Source organism: Apis laboriosa, unplaced genomic scaffold (assembly GCF_014066325.1).
Source record: "Apis laboriosa isolate Shangri-la unplaced genomic scaffold, ASM1406632v1 scaffold40_cov151, whole genome shotgun sequence".
Taxonomy (NCBI): Eukaryota; Metazoa; Arthropoda; class Insecta; order Hymenoptera; family Apidae; genus Apis; species Apis laboriosa.
Window position 1 is genome coordinate 957922 of NW_025223180.1, and position 18303 is coordinate 976224.

General features: G+C 41.3%; 1 protein-coding gene across 10 annotated transcripts in view; it reads right to left on the bottom strand.

Annotated features, from left to right (window-relative positions):
- Positions 1-18303, bottom strand: part of LOC122715719 (nucleolysin TIAR) — a 472996-nt gene that overhangs the window by 23566 nt on the left and 431127 nt on the right. For all 10 annotated transcript variants that reach the window (XM_043938113.1, XM_043938116.1, XM_043938112.1 and 7 more), the window contains one exon: positions 15410-15512. In XM_043938113.1, coding sequence (XP_043794048.1) covers positions 15410-15512 — 103 coding nt within the window. The remainder of the gene's footprint in view (positions 1-15409; positions 15513-18303) is intronic.

Consider the following 18303-nt stretch of genomic DNA (forward strand, 5'->3'; position numbering starts at 1 on the left):
ACAGATCTATATACAGAAAAGAGTATAAAGTATAAAGGAGAATTTTCATTTCAAAAACATCCACGTCTCGTATATTTGCCAACCAAGTTCGACTATCCGTTCGAAAGTGTACAGCGTGTGAAAAAAGAAACGGGGTACGAAGAGGAGAGGCATAACGTACACAATTACGTAAAATGCACGAGAAACATATAATGCGTAAGAGACACGCAGAGGAGAGAGAGAGAAAGAGAGAGAGGGAGAACGAAGCATCATGCACGAAACAGAAAGGAGAGAAGGCGAGGAGAGGCAGAAGGAGGGGAAGAGGTAAGACAGGATGCGGAGGTAAGAGCGAAAGAGAAAGCGATCGAAACGCTTAAAGAGCCACGGGGGTGTTGAACAACGTTCCGCACTCGAGGACGAAATGGCCTCCCCGCCGCTTTATCGAAACGGCGGGGAAAACCAATCCTCTCTTCTCTCTCTTCTCCCTCTCCCTCTCTCTCTCTCTCTCTCTCTGCACCTTCGCTCGCCTTTCGCGTATATGCGCCTACATTACCTTCGATCCGCATCTCTGCGAGCCCTGGCCGGCCCCTACACCCACCGCCGCTCCCTCGCTCGCACCCCCAACCTCCCTTCGACCTCCACCCTGTACCAACGTGTTCGCCATCTCTCCTCCTCGAACCGAACCACCCCGCCGAGCAGTCGCTCCCTGTGTTCCAGCCCGACCGCAACCCTCAGGAATTTCATTTCGTATGCCAGCCTAATTATACGCCGCAGTTTTACACGTTTCCCTCCATCCACGCGTCCCCTTCTTCTCTTCTCTTCTTTTCTGTCGTTCTTCCTTTCGTTCCACCCCTCTCTCTCTCTCTCTCTCTCTCTCTCTCTCTCTCTCTCTCTTTCCCGAATCTTTCGAGAAACGAAGAATTCGATCCCTTTTAGCGGGAAAGGAAATTTTAATTTCCGAAGAATGTAGACGTAAAATAGTTCCAGAGGGATTAACAATGAATTTGAAAAGCGCGTCGAACGAAACGATTAAAAATAAGAACGATATAAATTCCGAAAACTGATTCTTCGAGTCGCGATATGCCCGATATCGCGCGCATTAACCTACCCTTCTTCCCTCCCCTCTCGAGAAGTCGTTACAAAACTAATTTAAATTTCTTAAGAGCCTTAAATTCCCCGAGTTCCGTTAAAATTTTACAATCGCGCAATCGACCTAATTATCAGTTTTTCCATAAATCCGGGAGGAACAAATGGGTTTCTTTTCCTCGCGCGTATAAAAGAGAAGAAGAAAGGGAGGAAGGAAAAAATCCAAAATCCTCTTCGTTCTCCGTATATATATATATATATAAAACATCGAAAACCTCGACTCGAGTTCGAAGATCGGCGCGGACCCTTCCATTCGATTCCTTCCTTTTATTCGAAACCTCCTTCGCTTCTAAAGTCTTCTGAAATCGCACGGGAACGCGCGGTTTCATGCAGTCGTCCGCTGTTCGGGGTAAAGTAATCTATCCGGGGACGGGATGGCACGATACGAAGGAAAATACCCATCGGAAAAAAGCGGGATTGCGAGCGGAGGCGGGGGCGGGGGAAGCGTATTATTGTGGGAGTTGGAGCCGTAATACGAAGGTGGTGATAGCTGTGATTGCTCGACCAACGACACAGGGATGGGGTTAATGGTTGAAGCGATTCTCCCCGCAAACCGGTTATCCCCGCCACCATCCATTCGCCTTCCAACCCCCAACGCCCCCCTTCCCTATCTTTCTTCTTTCGCTTCCACATCCATCTTTGTTGGCAGCTGTGCTCCCTGCGACGATCGTCGTCTCAACCTTCGTCTCTATCCTTCATCTCTCTTTCTCCTTGACGACACGATTAAAACCGATCGCGAAATTGCCACGATTTTATGCAGCGCCGAAAACAACTCGCGACGCGAACGATGAAAAAATTATATTTTTTCCCATTGCTCGTGTGACTCGTTACACAATTTAAAAGCTACCCGATATATGCACGTTAAAGGGATGACACGATTAAAATTATTCCAAGCGGAAGAACTCCTCGACAAAGAGAGAGAGAGAGAGAGAGAAAATTCGAAGCGACGTTTTATTTTGAAAGTAACGGCGCCTTTGACGTCTTATATAACACGTCCCTGGAATAGGTTAAACATTTCACGTTGCATCGATTTCGCGTAGCCGAAGAACGAGTAGCAAAAGTAGATGGTGAAACTTATTGTTTCCCAATAAGATCGCGATATCTTTTCCTTTCTGGAGCAGAAGCTCTCTCTCCCTCTCTCAATTTCTGCCGGACGACGAAGAGGCGTAATATATCAAAGCAATAATAATTTCCCCGCAATTCTATTTCCATTGCAAAAAGATACACGGTCTAGGTGGTGCACCAGCGACTGCCCCTCCCCCACCCCGAGAGTGATGTACGATCTTGATTGGCCGAATCGAAGTAGACGTCGCGTAGGGGAACAAACGAGCGCCGATTTACATGGGAAATCCGGGAGAGCGAAATTGCGGAGTAGGTTTATCGGTACGATTTGTATAATCGTCAAAGTTTTTGGGCAGGGCGACCGTGCGCGAGCTCAACCCTTCCCTCTCTCTCTCTCTCTCTCGAGCAAACTCGATCGATCCTCGCCATCGAGAATCTAATTTTAACCCGCCACTGTCAATTCGCTCTCGCTTACTGATTATCCGCCACCGCCATCCCGTTTCGTGTGGAAATTTCCCTTCTCGCGATCGTGAGCAGGTTTCAATTTCATTCTCGAAACCACGAAACCAAACGAAACGAAACGAAACGTAACGAAGGAATTTCGAGGTTAAATCGCGTTAAAGAGACAGATCCAACTCTATTTTCACTGTTTACATTCGTACGTACTCGTGTATGAAGTTTCGACGTGGAGTGATGGGTATCGATTGCTCGCAAAAAAAAAAAAAAAAAAAACAAAAAAAGAAAAAAGAAAAAAAGGACAATCTGGACGCTTTAATGGACGAATGGATGTTGCGACGAGCTATTGTTTAGGGGTTAGGGAGTGGGGAAGAGATACATGGCTCTGGATACATTGTCTCTGGTGCGAGATACATCTCCACCAGAGGCGGAACACTTCTCGCAACAATACCTACGGGACCTGGTGCGCGCTCTGCCTGCCCCTTCTGCCACAGGTCAGGTGCCAGTTTCGAAGGTGGTCGAAACACCATCGCCATCTTGGAAACGGGTCACCGAATGCATTCCCATCGCCTGTACCATGAAATGTTGGAAAATTTACCGTGTAATTGGTCACTTTGGGATGCCGGAAGACTGGCCTGATACGATCGATAAACCCAGTTGGGAAAAATTTATCGGCGGGGAGGGGAGAAAGGGGACCGTTACGCGGACAAATGCCTCTATAATATTACGTCCATTTTTAATCTTCACGGTCAAGAAAGCTCGTTCGAAAGAAGGTATATATATATATACATATATATATCGTTCGCTGTCGAGGATGAATCAATAAGCGAAATGGAGAGGAGGAGGAAGGGGGGGAGGAAGAAGAAGAGTTCCTCTTCGCGTATTAATCCTTGTTTCACGCGACGTGGTACGTAATAATAAGACGAAATACGAGGAAACGAGCAACGGTAATTTGTCGATCAATCGATTTCATCGTCGAATCAACGTCAAACGGAATTATTACACTCGATACTCGACGGTCGAGTTAACAACGGTTAAAGACGGTGTTACAAGGTCACTCGAAAAGAAAGAAAAAAGTGTTTCGACCCGTAATCGAAATTACGGGTCGAGATAAAATTATATAATAGGGCAATAGGGTAATAATTTATTCATAAAAGCTTCCAACGTTTTCTCACATCCCCCCCTCCGGGTTTTAACTTTTCATGCTCCTTTTGTAAAATATTTTCGTTCATCATTTATTGTTAGCTGCATTGTAAGTTGCAATATCCATAGTAATAAGGGTAACCCGCGAGATGCTCTGCAAGGAGCTACTTTTTCACTAACTCTATTATACGTGTAATTACCAACTTTACGAGAGAGGAAAGAGAGAGAGAGAGAGAAGTGGAAAGAAAAAAAAAAAAAGGGAAAAATCGCTCGAACGATATACGCGCGTTAAAGCCGGAGAAAGTTTAAAGCGGGCGTAAATGGTTAAAAGTCGGGATCATTTAGGGGCTATTCTTCTCTGCGTATAATTCGAGGAAGGAATCGGAGTGGGAAGCTGGAGGTATATGAAACTTCATCGAGTATGCTTTAACGGTTTATCGATCGGCGTACCTACGTGTCTCCTTCCTATCCTCCTCGATACCTTTCGCATTTCACGCTCTCTGGACGTATCCTTGGGATGGTCGGAGAGGAGGGGTTGGAATGAAGGGAAAGAAAACTGAGCGCAGCGAGTCAAGGATTTAAAGCGGCGCTAAGCTCGCCCCTCCCCCTCCCTTCCTTACGATCCTCGAGTCAATCGTAAATAACAAAGCTTCCAATTTTCTTCAATTTGGCAGCACGAAGGAAGGAAGGAAGGAAGGAAGGATTCGAGACAAGCCGGTGCTCGTTTCTCCAGTTTCCATTTTCGTTTCTTCTCGCGCCCCAACTTTATCCCTCCCGTGTAAAACGTCGCATTTCCCTGTTCCCCGTCTCGAGAGCCCGCGCTCGTCGACTTTACGTCGAACTCTTACGAAGAAGAAGAAGAAGAAACGAACCCTTTCTCTCTCTCTCTCTCTCTCTCTCTCTCTCTCTCTGCACTCTCCCCTTCTAATTCGAATCACGCGCGGATTTCGTATTCCGCCCGAAAGTTTTACATCTCGCCGCATTAGAGAGTCGCGGAGAAGTCAAACTGACCCCGGAGATACTGGAGCAGAAGGAATTGCAACTTCCATTCCTCCGCTCGGGGGATAGTTTAAAGAGGGTGGCGCCAGTTCGTAACAATTCGCCTCCACACTCTTCTCACTCACTTTAAATTGCGGCTAACAATTTCTGCCGATCGTGCGCCCGCGCCAACTGTTTATTACCTTATTGTATTATCGTAACGAGATAAGTTAGATTGCCACTTTGGAGGAGGGGGGGAGATCGATGCTTTTCGAACACGGTCTTCACGCACCGTACTTTTCGAAACGAATTCGAGTTCCGAAATTCGTCCCTGTGTCGTCGAGGATGTGCACTTTTCATCGATGTACAACGGAATGAAAATTCAATACCAGCCTTTTACCAGCCTCTCCCCGAAATAATAATATTTCCTCGCCGCGTTATCTAACTCAACGTCAACAATATTGAATTTTTAACAAAATTTTAACAAGAATACTCGACAATTTCTTCTCTCGTCTCGTCTAAATTCTCGACTTATAATAATAATAATAATAATAATAATGATAACGAGAATGATGAAACGTTAAATTAAAAATCGAAACACGGATCTCGGTGTTTTTGGAACACCAGTTGGTCGACTTTCGGTTATTTCGATCCTTCCCGATTTTTTATACACACCCATGTGGATGTACGTACAAACGAGGCGCGGAATTTATACGGAAGAGCCGGAGAGAGGGGATACGAGAACGAGAGGGCAAATATTGGGCCGCCGATAAATTAGAATGCTTTGTTTGCGGTTGAATTTATTTATCGGCGTTGAAAGCCGGGCATCGCGTTAGTAGTTCAAACAAAATTTCAAGCGAGCACGTATACGTCCGGCTTTGAGCCGGACACTTTGCACCCGCGTTACACATCACGGTGTCGCTCATCAGATTTTCGTGATCGCGCCCCCCTCCAATACCCCCAATAACCCCGGCCGCAACGTGATCCCCATCCACCCAATTTCGCACACGTGGCATACGATCCACGGAACGAAACGTAACATCATCATTTTCGCACGGAAGGATCCGAGAAATTTATGATCGAGAAGAAATCTTCTCTTTTTTTTTTTTTTTCACGATTTCGATCAAAACGACGAGTCTCGCGGCACGAATTAACCCGACTCGTTTCCTAAGGGATATATATATAGTTGGCCGTATCGCGGCAATTCCAACCAATTTACTATTCATGATGTTTCGTTGCCCTGGCCCGCGGCCTGTTGTGATACGGGCAACCAATCAAAAACTCTCGTCGAAACAACACCGAGCCGAGGGCGCAACAAGCGGAGGAGGAGACCTAGGTTTCATCCCCTGCAGGGATGGGGAAGCTTGGATCGTTGGAGACCGATGACGAAGCAGAGGGAGGAGGGGGAGATAGGAAAGGTGGAGGGACAATGGAAGATATATATATATATATAAGGGCGCCTCTGTTGTTGTTGTTGCTGTTGTTGGTAGGCCGTTTCGTTTGTTGACGTTTCATCGAGTTTAGCTTCATCGGGAATGCGCGCGTGCGTATTGTTATTCGGCGAGCGCAGAGGGAAGACTTCGCAGCCCCTTGAGGCCGTAAAACTTATTATTATCGCCGGTTGTTAACGGTTTTAACGATGCAAGCGCTTTCGATTACGACTGGCGCCCCCTTCGCCAGGAATCGTAACGTTACCGTAAGAGCGTATTAATTAATGGGGAAAAAGGAAAGCGTTATTTCGTCTTTCGTATTCCCATTTTTTAAGATTGTCCTTTTTCTTTTTCTTTTTCTTTTATTTTTTTTTTCTTTTTTTTAGCGGAGAAAGGTTTTGCAAAACTATTTTGTAAGGGAACACAACAGCTATGTTTTTTCTATATTATAAAAATATCTGTAAAAACAGTTTCTGTAAAAAATATTTCTAAAAAGTATTCCATACGCGTGTTTTTTGATAGAAGAGGGACGGATATTTTCGTGTCGCTCCTGTTTAAAAGGTACGGAAGATTATTTATTGCTACGCGAAGCCAAGTGAAAAAAAAATTTGTTCCATTTGAATGAGAAAGGAAAATTCTGTTTAGAAATGTTAGGTAAAAATCATTGAAGTGATGATCGTATCATTGATTCACGAAATAAGTGAAAATTAGAAATTTCAATATTAAGTTTCTTCTTCTTCTTCTTCTTCTTCCTCTTCCCTGCTTGCATTTCATCGTTCGTTTGCAACTCACGTGCAATTTCGATAACAAGTACCATAAGAATACGCGCACGTATGCAAATGAAAATTTTATGACTATATCAAACGGGAACAAGAAAAGCTTAATTTTTTTTCAAACACGCGCATCTTGACATCTCGATTGATCGATTCGAGGGAGGTATCGTATAAATCCTAGTTGCTCGTATGATATTTTTAAATGTAACGTTTGAAAACGTTGGATGCTTTCGAGGAAAAAGAAAAAAAAAAAAAAAAAAGGATGCTGAAATTCTTGAAAACGTCGTGACCCAATTTTTTCCCCTCTCGGACACGCGCGCGTAGCAATAGCAAAAAAAAAAAAAAAAACTGCTGACTTTGCTCCGTTGGCCGATCGTCACAGCTAGGTGTCAAGCCTGGGATAGGTCAGCGGGAAAAAACATGTACAAATGTAATAAACGTTCAATTGTAGGAGGAAAGAGAGAAAGAGAGGAGAGAAAAAAAAAAAAGAAAGAAAGAATCAAATTTTCGTTCAAGAAATATATATAATTCGAGAAATATATAATTGGCGAAGAATTTAGGTCCAGTGCTCGGAATGCATACAGTGGTAGCCCCGCCTAAACGGCTAAATATTCATAAAGTTTCTATTTAGCGAGAAAGTTGAAGAACGGTGCGTAATTTAATATTAAGCATGCTCGAGCACTTTATAAGTAGTCCCCAACTTCTCGGATTCCGTCCGAACTAACTCGGTTCTATTTTCGGCCGTGAGAAAAGCGTCGACAACTGGCTTGTAATGGAAGCTCGATGCTTCGCAATATCGCGTTAAAGTTTGCACTGCGATAAAGAAAGGCTTCCCTCTACGCCAATAAACATGGATCCGTATGCGAGTGCAATCGATAGAAAACTATTTACGAATAAGAAAAGGGAAACGAAGATCGCAATTACTTCGAATTTAACGATTACTCGGGTTCGAGTTCTCTTCTATCTGATGGGATATGACGATGAAGAAAATGAAACTAGATCTCGTTGCATAGTAGGGATAAAAAGAAGAAGAAGAAGAAGAAAAAAAGGTTGGTTTCAATTGTTTCAAAGGAACGAGTATACGAAAGGAAATGAAATGATCAGTTAACGGAAAGCGACAGATGCCTCTATTTCCGTTTCGATAGCAATAACCATTGTTCCACGAATGAAGAAAAAAAGCTTAGGGAGTCTGAAATTGTTTCGAAGAGCTAATAATTCGAAGATACGATACAAAGGAAATGATCGCTTAGCAATGGATTTTGATACGTTCGTTTTCGTTTCTGTAACGGTAGCCATTTATTCCAAGAATAAGAAGAAAAAAACTTGTGATCGGAATAAATATATATAGAAAAAAAAATTGATAAATATTTCGACAGCAAAAACACGAATAAAAAAAAGCCTTAGAATTAGCTTTAATTTCGAATAATTAAGAAGTTTGACGATGGATTTCGATACCTTCGTTTTCCGTTTTCTATAACAATATCCACTTATTCCAAGAATAAGAAGAAAAAAACTTGTGATCGCAATAAATACGTATAGAAAAAAAAAGAAATGATCGGTAAACATTTCGACAGCAAAAACACGAATAAAAAAAAGCCTTAGAATTACCTTTAATTTCGAACGCGTTCGAAATTAATAAGTTTGACGATAGATTTCGATGCCTCCGTTTCAGTTTTCTATAGCAATATCCACTTATTCCAAGAATAAGAAGAAAAGGACTACGATTGTTTCGAAGAATTGTTTCGGTTCGTTTCAAACATGTCGATAGCAATAGCCACGAATAAAAAAAAAGAAAAAACGCTTAAAAGGCTGCAATTGTTTCGAAGAGATTCGAAATTAATAAGTTTGACGATGGATTTGAATGCCTGCGTTTCCATTTCTATAGCAGTAGCCACTTATAATAATAAATAATAGCCACGAATAAGAAAAGAAAAAACCCAAAAGGAGAGTACGATTGTTTCGAAGAATTAATAATCACTTGCGATCGGAACAAATACGTACGGAAAAAGAAATGATCGGTAAACGATAGCAATAGTCACGAATAAAAAAAGAAAAAAAGTCTAGAGGCTGCAATTGTTTCGAAGACACTCGAAATTATTAAGTTTTGAACAATGAGTTTTCAATCCCTTCGTTTCTATAGCAATATCCACTTGTTACAAGAATAAAAAAAAAAAGAGTCCAAAAAGACTACGATTGTTTACATTTCGATATATAGCAATAGCCACGAATAAAAAAAACCTAGAATTAATTTCGAAGAGATTCGAAATTAATAAGTTTGACGATAGATTTCGATGCCTCCTTCCATTTCTATACAATATCTAGCAATATCCACAAGAATAAGAGAAAGAAAAGTAACTATTTCGTTAAGGGTTAATAATCACGTTGCGCTCGAAGGGAGAAATGCACGTACTACGCTAGATAGAAAAGGAAATGATCGGTTAACGTGAAGCGATGGATTCCGGTGTCTCCGTTTCCTTGAACAACGGCGACACCCGTTCTATACCCGTTAGTCTTATGCACGCATTCGATACTGGCCTTATTCAAGCAGAAGACTTGTGTGGAGAGTTAGTGGGACGACCGCGTTACCCGTTGTACGCGCGGCCACTTGCGCACTTTAGTGTCGGGAAGCACGCCGCCAATTTCCAACACGGCTCGACACTTAACCTCTCCTCCTTCCCCCTCCCCTCTAGCAAACGAACTGGCCCGCTTATTCAATGCCGCCACGTCGGCTTTACGTCACCGCTGATGGACTGGCTCTTCCGGTGCGTTAATGTTGCGTTAAACCTGCGTTCGCAAATCCATTCGTCCGTGTGTACCAGCTATACGCGCTGTTAGCTATATATATATATATATCGAGAGAAGGAAAATTGGCCGAACGAATTGCCCGTTAATTTCCCGGCCAACCTTTCATGCTTTGCAACTTTGCTTTTATAGGCGAGCTCGTATCCCAAGTTTCTGGCTAGCCGTCCTTCTCTCCAACTATCCACGGGATCTCGCCCAAGGAGGAACCAAGTGGAGGAAAAGACGGGTTAATTATGTGTTGTTATTTACGGCCTATAAAGACGAAATTCATTCGGTTCTTTTTCTTCTTCTTCTTTTTTTTTTTTTTTTCTTGTCTCGTTTAACGATACCCCCACGCCGTTCACGCTTTTATCTCGCGTCCAATTTTTTTCGAATCCTCGAAACACGGGATAATTACGGGAGAGATTTATTATTATTATTATTTCACGCAACGTTTCAAATTCGTTATATGTGTATAAGAGGATCGATATCGAAGTATCTTTCGCGTAATTTCTTTTTGTCTATCTCTGTATATCATATGGCAATAATCTGTATCTCTGTGATAGTAACAGTTGATGCAATTATTATAACTTAATCGCGTTTAACGTGCTCGATGATATCGCGTATTCCATTATTCCGCTATTATAGTTCGTCATCGCTGTATCGATTCGTCGAGTGGATTTAATATCCCGATTTAGAAATATCAAAGTTACAAATTTAAATTGTATCAAACGTTAACGATGATAGCGACGATAATGGTGGAGAAGGGCAAGCTCGTAATAACTCATGATGAGAATGAAGTTAAAAAGAAAGAAAAAAGAAGAAGAAGAAGAAGAAACAGAGAGAAAGAAAAGAAAAGAAAGTGCATTTAAACCTAATAACGTCATTTTTCAAGGAAGCCCCGTCTTCGAAGCTCTCGTTACTTTTTAATACGGCTACGCCGGTAAGTTTCAGTTTTATATATCTTTGCGATAAGTTTCGTTTCACAGAGATTAAAAGTCGGAAAATGAAAGGGGACCGTCGTTGATTCTTTTAAAGAGTAACGACGCGAAATCGACAGCAGTTCGTGGTTTTGGTTACGAACGATTCAACCGAGTCGACGGCGATACAAACTTTCGACATTAAAACCCGAGCCCCAACCTCGGTCTTTCGTCTCTTTCACACGCCACCAATCGGTATTTTTGCCTGACCGCAAAATTATCTAATTGCCAGGGCTATAAAATATTGACCCAGTTGCTGACGAACTTCGCTCGCTCTCTCTCTCTCTCTCTCTCTCAAATTAAACGCCGCTTTGCCCCAACTTTGTCTCTAACTTCCCCGTTTCTTTTCCCTTTCCGTGGGAATCGCGATTATAAGAATTTCCTTATAACCGACAACGTCTTGTCTCTTATCTCTTTTACGTGTACCTATTATTTACGCGCGGAGGAAACGGATATGGATTCGCTTACCGAGCCGAATTTCGGTAACGTAATAACGTATTATTACGTGTAATGATATAACCGGTGGTGGTTTCGTTTCTGCCAAAATTTTCATTCGTAATTCGTAACGCGAGCCAGTTCGAGTTTCGAAGTATTTCTTTACCGCGTTCAAATTTATCGAAACATTTAATAATACGCACGTAAAAATTACGCGGATATGATGAATATTACATTTATATCTCAAGAAATTAACGAAAGAGAAAGTTGTTCCTTTATTCTTAACCCGTGGAAATATTTGAATCAAGATTTCTCAAAGGAGTTGATACGTTTCTTTTCTACGTGAAAGTATGCGGATAAACCAGGAGAACCTTTAAATAAGTCAGCAGTGCGACGCATTAGCGACTTGCACCACTCCAGATAAAGAAAAGGAATTTTTGATAAAGAAAAGGAAAAAAAAGAGCGCGATTATTTTTCCTCTTTTTTTTTTTTCTAAAAATCTCTCTAACGTAAAAATAATTTTTCTTTCCTTTCTTCGAAAACTTCGTTTTCGCGCGAAAACGCGAAATTCTTCGCCGTTGAAAAAAAGCGGTGTTGTTCGTAATTTCGTATTGTTCGATGGACCAGTTGTTTCAGTTGGAACAACACTCATCTCATTGAACCGCGCTATTTATAACCTACGCATTATATCGGGACTATTTACCTCTCTCTCTCTCTCTCTCTCTCTCTCTCTCTCTCTCTCTCTCTCTCTCTCTCGAGCGTTCTTATTGTTATGGAGTAACGAGGTTTAAACCGCGGCCGAGTCCCTCGAATAAGCTTGGAACGAATAATAAATTGCGCGGTATATAAACCATGGATCCGCCATTAAAGGTTGAATGGCAGGATGGTGGTTGACAATCGTCGTAACGAAACGCGGCTTGCCGTTTGTTTATTAGGCAAACCGTAATTAATACGATTAATAATCGCGGAACGTTGAAACGTCAACGGTATTAATCGTATTAATTTATGGTTTATCCAATTTAATTAAACTCGCTTAACGGCGATCGAATTAACGCATCGAATAAACGGAACGATAATTTGCACGATCCCAACTTTTTATCCGCTATATATCTTTATCAGCACTTGAAATCAGTTCTTATAAAATTTCCATTGATCGATTCGAACGAACAAAGAAACCGTTCGTCGGTTGTTTATCGTCGTCCATTTGCAATAATTGCATTTTATCCCCTGTTCCATCGAATTATCGCGATCAATTTCTTTTTTTTTTTTTTTTTTTNTTTTTTTTTTTTTTTTATGAAATCTTTCAAAACCTCTCCCCACTCGTCAACTCGTTTTTAACGAAAAGGTTGCGAAAAGAATCGATTTCGATGAAAATTATTATATTAAGGTATAGAATGATCTATATATACATATAACATTCGGATTATGCGTAATTTAATGACATTTGTACGCCGGTCTCGTACCTGGCTCGAATTTTTCACATTTACGGGGAAAGATAAGGCTTGATAAATGAATAAATGAGCCTCGTGATAAGAGACATTAGGAAAAGTGAAAAATTAAGTTCCAAGAAGAAAAGCGACAGGTAGATAGGTAGGTAGGAATATTATTAAGAGGAAAATGTCTTGAAAGATGTCCTGAATACTAATATTTCGAAAATTCCTTTTATTTTTATCTTACTTTCTACCGTCATACATACGCTACGTTCAAACGTGATTTAATATAATAAGGAATCTTAATCATAAGATTATATATATATATATATATATGCATATATAAGGGGACGGAAAAATTAATCTGAGACAAAGAAAATTCTTCGACGCAATTCTTCGGATCGTGGCGAATCGAGGAAAGAGAATTTTTCGTTGGAAAATTCTGGAAAGATCGCGCCACCGAGGTTCTCGAATATTTTAGGTTAAGCGATACGCTTCGAGCTACGCTTCACCTTGACCGACATCCCCGAACTTGAATTTTTACCGAAAATTTTTCCGGCTACAAAAGCAAGAGGTAAAACAGCGACACATTTGATTCGAGACCCGCTGCGAATTATTCCCCCCCCCCCCCCTCGAAACTCTCGAACCCTTTTACGCGTACATCTTTTATTACGCGCATCAATCAAATGGAACGAGTCACGATCGATCGATAAAGTAGCTATCCTATCTCTCCTTCTCTCCTATATTTTTATCCTCCGATTTAATCCCAAAATATGCGCAAATAAAATTCACACGACCACGATGATGGCGATGGTTACGACGGTGCGCTACGTGTTCGACACGCGGAGGGGAGAAAGAGGAGGGGCAGAAAATTTCATTAACGAACAATCATTTTTCCCAACGCGAGATTTAGAATATATTATATATGTATATACATATATAATATACATGGAAAGGAGAGGCGTGAAAGAAAGCGTTCCCCGAGTGAATATGGCGTATGCAAATAGGGGGTGAGCCGGTCCCGTAGGCAGGACGGGAGACGGGCCGTGGCGAGGCCTCGTCTAGTGAAAAAGTTTGGACGCTTGGCGACGAATACTAATTAAAGACTTGCGGAATGAAATTAGTTGGCGGAGGGGTCGGAGGCGAGTGGACGACGGGGAGGCTCGCCTCACCCGGGAGGGTCGACGACGAGGAGCCGCTTATGATAATATAATAATACTTAGTTGGGTCCCGGCCTCGCTACCTCCGAGCTCATTATGCGTTTAGTTCGTAACTTCAATTGGATTCTTACTATCCCCCCTCCCTCCCTCACTTTATACTTTCATCATCGCGGCTCTACTTTAACACCCGCTAATTACAGGAGAGAGAGAGAGGAGGAGAGAGTAATAGAGAGAGACGATTACGCCGAATCTCTTACTCGTTGCCCTGTACGTAACATCTCTGGATTAAATCGAGTCTCTCTTTCGATCTATTTCGAAACCAATTTTTTTTTTTCTCGTCCCCGTAAAAATTAATCTTCCAGAGAGAGAGAAAGAGAGAGAGAAAATTCGTCCCACGAATTACGACGGTAGAGTAATGGATTCGAACGACTCGAAGCTTATTAAAGTGAAGCTTCGAGCAAGAGAGCAAGCTTCTGTGCGCGCTCAAATCGGATATATGAAAGGTAAATGACGATATACTCGATCCATTCGAGTGGACGAAAGCGAGAAGGGGGAAGGGAGGGGATGAATGAGCGGAGTCGCATCGATCGCGGATGGTTCTCTATTGTAATCCGACCCCTTCTCACTCCTCTTATTATTATTATTGTTATTAATTTTTTTTAAAAATATTTTTACCGCTTCGGGCCGCTGTATCATCCGGGAAACCTTATTTATCGAGCGAGACCACTTTCGTCACCGATGCACGTAACGCGCGTTCGGTTTTTATCCGTTTTGCGTTATCCGATTATGCGAAACGATGAAACGAAGACGATTCCGTTCGATATTTATCGTATCGGACAAATGGGGATAACGATAATCGGACGTGTAAAAAAAAAAAAAAAAAAAAAAACGAACGAACGTGAAACGAAAGTGAATTCATTTTGATGTGGACGCGATCGAATATCTCGAGGTTGGATAAAGATATCGTTCGATAAATATCGTGATATATCGATCAACGAAGCGTTGGCGAGAGTTGGTGGCGAGACTGTTTTAACCTCTCCACCTCGATGACGCGAAATGGATGAAAGCTTTCTCCTCGGCCGACTGGACCTAATCGAATTCCAGCTGCGTCGGCGAAAATTCCGTGGGGGGCCACCGCGATATTTAATTTTCCTTTGCCGCTTTCGTATGCGCGTCAGACGTGGTCTTAAGGGCACGCTAAGAGTGACGCTTCCTCATCGTCTCACAAACGAAAAACGGGAGAAATTCGTTTTTTTTTCTTTTACATTCTTCTGTTATTGCTTCCTTACGAAAACACGATGGATTAGTTCGTCCACGAGAGATTATCAATTACGTATTATCTAGTAACGCGATTTTTTACGCAAAAAAGTATTTGTAATAATTGTGTATATATATATATATTTCTAGATTAGGATTATTTGGATCGAAGTTTGGAAGAAGAAAAAGAAAAAAAATGAATAAATAAATAGAGAAAGTAAACGTCAGTCGTTCCTCTTGGATTCTTCGATTGTGTGATTCGACGTGTTCGTTGTATTAAACGACAATCATGCACCACTCTCAGTGTACAGCAAAGATTCGAGAAAGACACGTACGTACGTGTACGTGTTTACGTATATATGTATATGTATATATATGTATATATATATATATACTTACCCTCGGATTTTGGCGCAGGGGGTTTGCGAGTCGCCCAATTCGTTCGAATACTCCTGCTACCAAGCCATTGTCCATTCATGGCACCGATGGCACTTTCCGCTTCCTGGAACAATGCAAGCGAAACCTTGAAACTCGGAAATAATTGCTAAACGCCACTTTAAAAGTTAAGCTGCGAGAAAAACGATCGTTTTTGGGATAAAATCAAACAATTTCTTTTGAATACGATAAAACCCGAATTACGACGTAATAATTATATGCATGATGTTTCCTTATGATAAAACCTTCTTTTTTTTTTTTTTTTTGTATTTTTTTATTTTCCTCTAATTAAAAATTACAGAAGGACGAACTGAATTCATTTATATATCGTTACATATCGTTTTAAATTGCGAATATCAAAATATCTTGTACGTAATTAAAAACAGATTGGATCGTCGAATTGAAAAAGACCTCTTCTTTTCACGCATCGATTAAACGAACGCGCGGTTGTCGCGCGGTTAATCATGGACACATATTTTTTTTTTTATACATATTTTTTTTTTTTCCAACGGCGCCCGAGGTTATTCAATATTAAACCGGTATCCACCTATTAATGGCATCATCTAAAATTAATGGTTCTATCTTGTTTCACAAATTTTTCAACGTCCCTAAAAATTTGTCTCTCTGTCTGTCTCTCTCTCTTATTGCTCCCTGTCGCAAATCCACGATTAAATTGGTTCAGTTGTAGGCGACCGACCGGCCACATCTACTACTTCTACATCGCAACCATCAATTTCAAATTTTAGTTATAATCGTGCCGCGTGGTTTACGAATGTAATGGAATACGTGAATTCCAGAGGCAGATATTTTACTAATAATTCCAATTTTAATAAATTGCAACGTTAAAGAAGAATATTGAATAAAATAATAATTTACGAAAGTTTAAATGATCCAGTTTTTTTTTATTATTGGTATATAATATTATATATATATATATATATATATATACGTTATAAGCAATTAATTATCTAAATACAATCATTGTGACATTTATCGCATTAATATATCCACTCGTTTTAATTTCACTGATGGATTACTCGAACAATAAATTAACAAGAAAGTATACTCTATAAATTTACCACTATTATTCAAGTTACAATCGTTATTTTTAAAGGAAAACTATTCGTACGTAAACGGAAGAAGGAATGTTATTGGCGCCAATTTGCCAGCCTTACGACAACTCTTTAAAATTCCAAGCAGCAAACGATAAACACAAGATACAATAAGCCTGATAATCTCGCGAAATTCTCTAAACTGTCCTCGGCCTTTCACGTAGTCAAAGTACATATTGCGGTATAACGACGATGGAAAAGTAGTACAAGTTCAAAATTTCCTTTCAAAAGTGGAACAATCTAATCTAACGTGACATCTAAATATCGACGCAAACTTTTCTCTCTCTCTCTCTCTCTCTCTCTCTCTAGAAAGATAAGAATATCGAATAGTTTTGAAAAAATATACAGATTTCGCAGACATAGTTTCTACTCGAGTATGTCGAGTATGGTTGTACTCGTGTCAAGTGTCATCGGATCGTAAGGACAGCAAAGAAGAAGTCACGTAGCGTGGTTACCTTGCGTTAAAAAAAAAAAAGAAGAAGAGAGAGAGATCGGGAACTGGAATAAACAAAAAGGTTACGACCAACAGCCAGAGAGGCCGTAACTCGCAGTACACAAGATGGTAGCCGTAACTTTTATTTACTACTGCTCTGGTTTGAGAAGCATAGCTCGAGTGGATTGAGAAAAGTGGTCTATTACCGTTCTCCGCGTGGAATGGAGCTGTAATAAATACGTATGTATATCTACGTATACATTACTTACGCTAAGCGTGCATACGTGTATGCATACATGTGTCGAACGAATATATGTATATATATATATAATGGTTCGAGAGACAATTGGTAATTCGATATATCTATCTTTCTCTTTCCATCTCTTCTTTCCTCTCTTTTTAACGTCGCGCGTAACGTTGTCGCTGATCTCTTAATTTTCTCTTTCGCGAAACGTTTAAATTACGATTCCTTTTTTTTCTTTTTTTTTCTTCTTTTTTTTCTTTTTTTTCTTTCCTTTCGTTTACCCGTTCAACGGCAAAATCGTTTAATCCCCGTGTTAAAGGCATCGCTTGCCGAAATGCCGGAGATAGCGTTCGAAACTTGGAAACCATCGACTCGTTTCTCTCTCGCCTTGGCATTTCCCGATGCGGGTCAACTCAACGAGCTCCCCTCGAAATTCTGCCCGATCTATCCGTCCCTCCCCGTATCTTTTCCCCTTTCCGATTTTTCGAAAAATCCACGCGCTTATCCGCGTGTTTATTTCTCGAGGGAGGATGAAATTCTTTCGGGCACGGGAAGAGGGACGCTACGAAAATTGTAGCCCGCCAATAAGAGCGTGAAAACGGGTACTCCTCTATCCGTAAGTCCATTACGGGAATATGTATATGGAAAATAAGAAAGAAACGTGGGAGCGGACAAAAGAAGAGAGGGAGAAAGAAAGGGAGGGGGGAGAGGGGGCCGATAATCCCTATTGCAAGGCTCTTGCCAATAGAGACGTGGAAATAGAGAAACGTGGATGCGGAATAACAGAGAGACCGACTTTGCGTGGTTGCGGAGAGGGGGTGGCGGATTCGGAATCGTGCGTATTCCACGAGCAAATGGGAGCAAGCCGGTGACAGGCCGTGGTTGATGCGAGGAACGACGGATCTAAAAATATTCCTCCGTCACATCCCCCCTCCCTCCCTTTCTTTCTCTCTCTCTCTCTCTCTCTTTCTCTCTCTCTCTCTTCCTCCCCGAAGAAGTTGAAAAGCTCTTCTAGGACTACTATGCACGAAGAGATGAGAGAAGGATAGGTGTTTCCCTTCTTCCCTGC